Here is an 8,216-nt window from a genome sequence, read left to right on the forward strand (position 1 = left end):
TCATTCTATAAACCATTTATTTTATATTTTTTTATTTATATAATTTAGATTTTTTTATTTATATTATTAAGCAAAGGGTGCTTACTATTTGGTATCATTTTGTAAAAGTAGCATATGACTTCATAATAAAGCAAAATATAATAAATAATTGTTGATAATATTTATATCAATCAATAATATTATACATTCTCAATTTTAAAATTTAGTGTATGTCAACTTGAAGAATGATAGGGTGTATATATATGCATGGAATGACCTAGTAGTGTAACAAGTCGAGTAAAATACGTTGAGTTTGACTTAAGAAAAAATTGAATGGCTCAAACATAACTTTGTGAAATAAATAGATTGACGAAGCTACTCATATTTAAATGAGCACGTAATATGAACATCCAATCATTTTGCTTAATGATAAGAATGAGAATATATAAAATCTCAATTTCGCTATTAATTACAATTTAATTTTACTTCAATTCAGTCTCCAACAAAAAAATTAAATGAATTCAGGGTTGGAACTCCGTCTCCTATATGTAATATCTCAGTCAATTGAACTAAGGTTACATGACTAAATTTTTGTATTATAATAATTTGATATTATTTTTGTTGGAGACTAATTGGACGGCTGATAGGGACTACTAAGTCGATCGATTTTTAGTCTACAAATAATAATAGCTTTGGATGTACAAAAAATAAAAACTTAGCTTTGAGTATCTTGACACTCTTGTATATTGTTTGAATTGTCATCCCACAGTATAGGCAGAGTTGCTTGACGTAAATTGCATGGCATGCTTAATTAGTCCAGACAGACAGATTGTTCTTTTCAATTTTGTTTTCACTTCTTAATTCCATTGTCAACGAGATCCAACCTACCTCACCAAAATATTTTGATTTTTAGACACGTGATCCAACTTTTGAACCACTAATTGAAAATCTCTAGAATAGTATAGCAAAGTCTAGTATAAATATAGCAATAAATATAGCTCCAAATTCCAAAGTCAATCAATTTAATTATTATCATTTCGTCTCCTTCAATATTCAATCTTTTTCACTCAAATTCATTTTTTGTGCACTAGCTCGTTTTTAAATTCTTGTTTCTTAATAATGGGGAACCAACTTTGCAAAAGGTAGTACTCCTATATATATATGATCATCAAATTTACTTAATTATATGATGTGAAATTGTTTATCTTAATTTCTATGCTAGCTGCCATTTAATTTATCAATTAAGTCTCATGTGTTCCAATATTAATTTTTTTTATGTATGTGCAAAATTTGCAGAGGAAAATTATCAAGGTGGACGAAAAGGCCAACCGGTTTTGTTCATGATCATCAAACTTTGCCATCTGAGATTGGGATAAGAACTGTGAGTGTGGATAAAGCTTGTAACTTCTCCACCACTTCAAATCTTTGCATCTCCATAGTTACTTGGAATATGAATGGTCAGGTACATGCAGCCAATGACTATATATAAACATATTTTTGTTCAAAATTGGATATCCTCCATGCATAACTGCGCGTATATTATTCCATTATGGAATTCAAATAAGCAAACTAGCTAGTGTTATACTCATGCATGCTCGCTGTGCCTATAATTTTTGTTTTGATTAATCAGGTTTCGTTTGAAGATTTAGCAGATATGGTTGGTAGCAACCGCGATTTCGATCTTCTAGTTGTTGGCTTGCAAGAAGCTCCAAGAAAAAATGTTGCAACTATGCTTTTAGCAGCTTTGGATGAAAGTCACACGTAAGAAGATTGGCCACATTATGTGTACTTTTAATCTCAACATTGGAAATTGAAATCTATAATTAGCTTCAAGTTTGTCCAAATTCTAAATATATTATCTCAGGTCCTTTTTGTAAAAAACAGTTAACTTTTAGGTTCATTAAATAACTGATGTATTTAGTCTATATCATGTTTAAGTTGCTGACATAAACTTATTGGAATTTTCTTGTTTTGGAAATGAAGGCTGATAGGTAAAGTTGCCATGCAATCTTTGCAGTTGTATCTGTTTGGACGAAAGAATGCAGGATCATTCATTGAAGGTGAGGTTTTTATGTCAAATTATAACTTTCTTAACTATGATTAGTTTTAAACTAATAATTATAATTAATATCTGCTAAAATGAGATGTTTTTAAATATTTTTATGCAGAATTACAGGTGGACAAAGAATCTGTTGGAGGGTGTGGAGGAATAATTGGAAGAAAGAAAGGGGCTGTAGCAATCCGTATTAACTACAATGGCATAAGTTTGGTGTTCATCTCGTGCCACCTTTCCGGTCAGTAACTACATATGATTGGTTAATTCCTTTCTTTTGCTAACAAAAGCGACATTTTTAGCCCCCGTTGTTAAAGTCTAGTGATTTAGTTGTGATCATATTTTATGTGGAATTCTGAGTTCAAACTCGGGTCAACACATTTTGTTGGGAATAATGCCTAAATATCTTTTTTGGAAGATTTTATATTTAAATATAGTTTAGATTTATATTTGAAATAATATAATATTAGAGTTTATGATTTATATTTCAGTTTAGAATATTTAAGGTTTGTTTAAATTTTATTATAGGATTAGTGTTTTTTTATGTAGCTCTATATATAGAGCCATAAGCATGATGAATAAAATAAGAACTTTAGTATTCTTCATATAATCCTATATTTGAGGAGAGTTTTCTCCCTAAATTTATATCTCACCAAATTCCGCAATACAAAAACACAAAAAACCATATCAGTGGCATCAGAGCGCCGTCGTTCACAAGGACCCATAAAGATGGAAGAAGGAGAAGATGAAGATGATGAAGCAGAAGACGAAAAAATCAACAAAAACCCATAACAAAAAATCATAACCACAACTACATCTTTATGTGTTACATGAAATATGCACATGTAATAACCCATAACCAAAACCAAAATCAAAACCAAAATCAATACATGAAAAGTATGATACCTACACATGTATTAATAACCCATAACCCATAACCAATACATGAAAAGTAGGATACATACACATGTATTACAAAACCCAAAACCAATACATGAAAAATATGCTCATGTACCATATGAAGATGTAGACAACAACAACAACAAAAAAACAAAAATCAACATGAATCTCGGGCTGGATACAACACAAAGATATTCAGTCAGGGAGGAGTGTTAAACAAAAACAGCAACAAAGAATGTGGATGAACAACAACAACAACAACAACAAAAATCAACATGAATCTCATGCTGGATACAACACAAAGATATCCAGTCGAGGAGGAGTGTTAAAAAAGGTTTTTTCAACTCAAATCTCATGTCGGATACAACACAAAGATATTCAGTCAAAGAGGAGAGGCTTGAGAAACAAAAAATACAATTAAATTTCAGCGCAAATCTCATATTGGATACAACAAAAAAAGATATTCAGTCAAGGAGAAGTGTTGGGAATAATGCCTAAATATCTTTTTTGGAAGATTTTATATTTAAATATAGTTTAGATTTATATTTGAAATAATATAATATTAGAGTTTATGATTTATATTTCAGTTTAGAATATTTAAGATTTGTTTAAATTTTATTATAGGATTAGTGTTTTTTTATGTAGCTCTATATATAGAGCCATAAGCATGATGAATAAAATAAGAACTTGGTTAAATAGTGATATACCCCCCTGCAAAATAGGCGAGTTTTGCGTTACCCCCTGCAAAATATTTTTTTGAGATTACCCCCCTGCAATGTCAAGATTCCTTGCGTTACCCCCCTGGCTCAACAAGTGGGCATATGACATGGAAGAATCTTGACGTGGCATGACACGTGGAAATTAATTTATTTTTTATTTATTTTTAATTGCCAACTCATTAATTAATGTGGGTTTTTAATTAAAAAAATGAAAAAAAAACTTAAAAGTTGTTATATTTTTATGAACTTACTTAAAAAAAAGTTTTTTTTTTTTTACTAAAAGTTGTTATTATATATAAAAAAAAAAGATTTTTTTTTTTTTGACTAAAAGTTGTTATTATATATATATATATATAAAAAAAAGATATCTTTTTTTTTTACTAAAAGATTTCTTTTTTTTTTTTTACTAAAAGTTGTTATTATATATAAAAAAAAAAGATTTTTTTTTTTTTTACTAAAAGATTTCTTTTTTTTTTACTAAAAGATTTCTTTTTTTTTTACTAAAAGTTGTTATTATATATATAAAAAAAAAGATTTTTTTTTTGTTTGACTAAAAGTTGTTATTATATATATATAAAAAAAAAAGATTTCTTTTTTTTTTTTGACTAAAAGAATTCTTTTTCTTTTTTGACTAAAAGTTGTTATTATATATATAAAAAAAAGATTTCTTAACCCCAAAAACAAAAATAATAACAATATCACTTATTTTTTCAAGAACGTTGAATCCAATTGTTGTAGGGTTTTTTGTTATTATATATAAAAAAAATTTATTTTTTGACTAAATAATAACAACTTTTAGTCAAAAAAAAAAATGAAATCTTTTTTTTTTATATATAATAACAACTTTTAGTCAAAAAAAAAAAAGTTATATATAATAACAACTTTTAGTCAAAAAAAAAACTTCTTTTAAGTAAGTTCATAAAAATATAACAACTTTTAAGTTTTTTTTTTCATTTTTTTAATTAAAAACCCACATTAATTAATGAGTTGGCAATTAAAAATAAATAAAAAATAAATTAATTTCCACGTGTCATGCCACGTCAAGATTCTTCCATGTCATATGCCCACTTGTTGAGCCAGGGGGTAACGCAAGGAATCTTGACATTGCAGGGGGGTAATCTCAAAAATATATTTTGCAGGGGGGTAACGCAAAACTCGCCTATTTTGCAGGGGGGTATAACACTATTTACCCTAAGAACTTTAGTATTCTTCATATAACCCTATATTTGAGGAGAGTTTTCTCCCTAAATTTATATCTCACCAAATTCCGCAATACAAAAACACAAAAAACCATATCACATTTTCCCCCTCTCCGCATGTCTTAGTTGCTAGGCCAAATTGCAATCCATGATGTGACTCCATGTAGTCTGGAAATTTTGCATTCACGCAATCAACACATCAAATTAAGATAGATTTCTCAAATTTTAAGTTTGATAGAAAAGTTTAAATGAAAAAATATGCAAATTTTAGGACCATTTGATATTGATCTAAAGGCCACCGATATGTTAATTGCGTGAATGAAGAATATTTCAATTGCGACCACAACTAATCCATTTCCACTTAACTGCCTCAAATATGAAAATTAACAAGAAACAATGAATGCTTTCATAAACATGTTTTTCATATTGGTTAATACTAATAGCTAGATTATAATTGTATTGTACATGGTGTTTTTAATTTTGTTGCAGCTCATAGTCGCAATGTGGAAGAAAGAAATTATGAATGCAGACATATATCACACTCCCTCTTCTCCAAGATTTTGAACCCAAATTCTAGACCGGCCCATATGATTGTTTGGCTAGGAGATCTTAACTATAGGCTTCAAGGGATTGATACACATCCTGCAAGGAACCTAATAGACAAAGATCTTCACCATGTAATTATTTTCATCACCACTAAGTGGACTCATATATAAGCTAGAATTAGTTTGCAATTTAATTCAAAATTCATAATATACATAATTGATAATTCATTTTGTTTCATTTGATCAGAAGCTGCATGGTAATGATCAACTCTTGCAACAAGCTGGAGAAGGACAAATTTTCAATGGATTTTGTGAGGGGACATTGACATTCAAGCCAACATATAAGTATAATAAAGGAAGTAGCAATTATGATACAAGTCATAAGGTAAGTTACATCTTCTTTTCTTTTTTGATGCAAATATAACATTTTCCAATTCAACATAAAAGATTTAGTAAAAAAAACATAAAAGATGTATATATAAGTAAATGTTAGCAATTTCTAACCAAAATGTAAATTTTAGCAAAAAAGGCTTATTTCTAATATCTCTAAAATATCATTCTATGTGAGTATGTGACCAAATATAATTTTTTGGTCACACTCACAATATTTTATATTTTATTCTTTTAATTATTTTATAAATAATAAAAATGATATGAATATAACTATATGGTCACGTGCTCATGGAAGTCTTGCTCATGTTCCATAATAAGAGTAGGAAGGAAAAAAAAAACTCTTTATAAGTTGTTTTATAGTATCAATCATTATAATCATTATATATATGTACCTTACTTTTAGAACCTACGCTTTAATTACTTGAGTTCAATCGTGTCAGTACTTAATTATTTTTGTTTAATTTTTCATTTTGACGGATATCTTTATTTACTTAATCATATAAAAATATCTTAAATCTCTTTGTTTGTTTAACTATGTTAGTAGACACATCATATTTTATACACGTATAATCTTAAATCCCAAAAATACCATTTATTTATCTTATAAGGTACTCCTAAAATTTTGGCCACATAACTATTACCGACCAAACAGAAATAAAAGTCTCATTTATTTCATTGTAGTTTTCGAATTAGAAAAACTAGCACAAATATTGACTTAAAATCCCACATAAAATTGCTACCACAAGAAATGCTGGCTTGAAAAACAGCCTAGAAAATCCATCATATATAATATATCCATTTGTGTGACATGTTAAAGATATGATTTGGTGACGTTTAACGATTCTATTGATGATGTGTACATGTTGATTTTCAGGTTAGAGTACCAGCATGGACAGATCGTATACTATTCAAGATAGAAGACACATACAACGTGGAAGCAAATCTACGTTCCTACGAGTCCTTAGATGAAATATACGGTTCAGATCATAAACCAGTAAAGGCACAAATCTGCTTAAGACTTCCTCAAACTCAATCCAATTAATTGTAGTGAACCCTTACGTCTAAATTACAATATTTTTTTTTGTAAATTATTGTATTATATATAGTCAGTCAAATGCAAAAAAAAAAAAAAAAAGAAGAAAAATACAATAGAAAAATGCTAACTTGTCAATGGTGGATTTTGCGGACCAGGATTTCATGCATTCGATTTTTGGGTGCAGTTGTGCAGTCATTTCATTTATAATCGTCCGATCAAGATCGGACGGTTATAATTTAAAACTGTAATTATTAACTGAATTTATTTAAACCGTTTGATTGTGATCGAATGGTTATAAATCAACTGCATTAAAATTTTGACTGCACATGATCCATTTCCAGATTTTGCATTTTGTCGTATGATGGAGACACATGAATCCTGGTCGGTTTATTGGATTGCGTGGTGTTCTGATTATGATTGAATTTATGAATTGTTCCAACTAAATCTTTAAGCCAATAAAGTAATTTATCATTCAAAGTTGACCCATTTAGCCTAGAAATAAATTTCTTTTGGATTGAATTTAATTTTTTCACAAAACGAAATTAATTCATATTATTATGGTAAGTGTGAGATGAATTAAGTTTTGCATATTTCTTAGGGTTCATGAGGTTGAACATTTAGAATTCAAGTCTTAAAATTTTAGATAAAAGTGTGGTATAGAACCCACTTATACTTCCTTCAGACCTATATATAAGAATTTTTTTTTAACCAATATATAAGAAAATATTTGATTCTTAGATTAATTGTAAAACCAACGTATTTAGACAACACAATGTATCTAAAAAGTCAATATTTTTTAATATATATATAGGACTAAAAGGAGTATATAGTTGTTGTGAGTCCAATATAAATGATCCACCTAAGACTGTCACGGTCACGTATTCCAGGGGCGGCTCCCATGCAAGTGCAAGATGTGCTACAGCACAAGGCCTCTGATTTTAAGGGCCTCATATTTCTAGATAGTTGGAGGTTCCATTTTATAAACTCACCCTTTTATAAACTCACGTGATGTTTTATTGTTACTAAATCACTTTGCAGTAATAAGTATTTCCCTTTGTCAAAATGATATTTGGTCCTTATAGTATTTTAGGTTTCAAGCTAGTCATCTCTATTTAAATGTAAGGGATCAAATTGAAACATAAAGTAAACTTAAAACTAAATTGAAACTTTTTAAGTAAGAAACCAAATTAAAATCTAAAATAAACACACGGGACGAAAAATGAAATTAAGTCACCCCGAATCACGTTCATGTTAATTATTGATTATAATATGATATTTTTATGTTAGTTATGATATAACTATTTCGTATGTCATTGAAAATTTAAATAAAGGATGCTTTTTTTTTTTATATAAATAAATATAAAAATTGTGTTTTTAATAGGGTCTATTCTT

The 8,216-nt window shown here is 28.5% G+C and overlaps 1 protein-coding gene across 1 annotated transcript; it reads left to right on the forward strand.

The window, feature by feature from the left end:
• Window positions 1-978: 978 nt before the first annotated feature.
• Window positions 979-6,930, forward strand: LOC123886107 (type IV inositol polyphosphate 5-phosphatase 11). The gene is made up of 8 exons (XM_045935449.1): window positions 979-1,121; window positions 1,276-1,441; window positions 1,610-1,740; window positions 1,963-2,039; window positions 2,148-2,273; window positions 5,340-5,527; window positions 5,643-5,780; window positions 6,663-6,930. The coding sequence occupies exons 1-8, from the start codon at window positions 1,099-1,101 to the stop codon at window positions 6,828-6,830; spliced, it is 1,017 nt and encodes a 338-aa protein (XP_045791405.1). The 5' UTR covers window positions 979-1,098; the 3' UTR covers window positions 6,831-6,930.
• Window positions 6,931-8,216: the final 1,286 nt, after the last annotated feature.

This window comes from Trifolium pratense, linkage group LG1 (assembly GCF_020283565.1).
Source record: "Trifolium pratense cultivar HEN17-A07 linkage group LG1, ARS_RC_1.1, whole genome shotgun sequence".
In the NCBI taxonomy this organism is placed as follows: domain Eukaryota; kingdom Viridiplantae; phylum Streptophyta; class Magnoliopsida; order Fabales; family Fabaceae; genus Trifolium; species Trifolium pratense.

Excerpts from the sequence above, each read along its gene's own strand:
- LOC123886107 (XM_045935449.1), top strand. The coding sequence starts at position 1,099 with ATGGGGAACCAACTTTGCAAAAG. Across the intron at positions 1,442-1,609 it reads CTTGGAATATGAATGGTCAG|GTTTCGTTTGAAGATTTAGC; the intron begins GTACATGCAGCC and ends TTGATTAATCAG. Across the intron at positions 5,781-6,662 it reads ATTATGATACAAGTCATAAG|GTTAGAGTACCAGCATGGAC; the intron begins GTAAGTTACATC and ends GTTGATTTTCAG.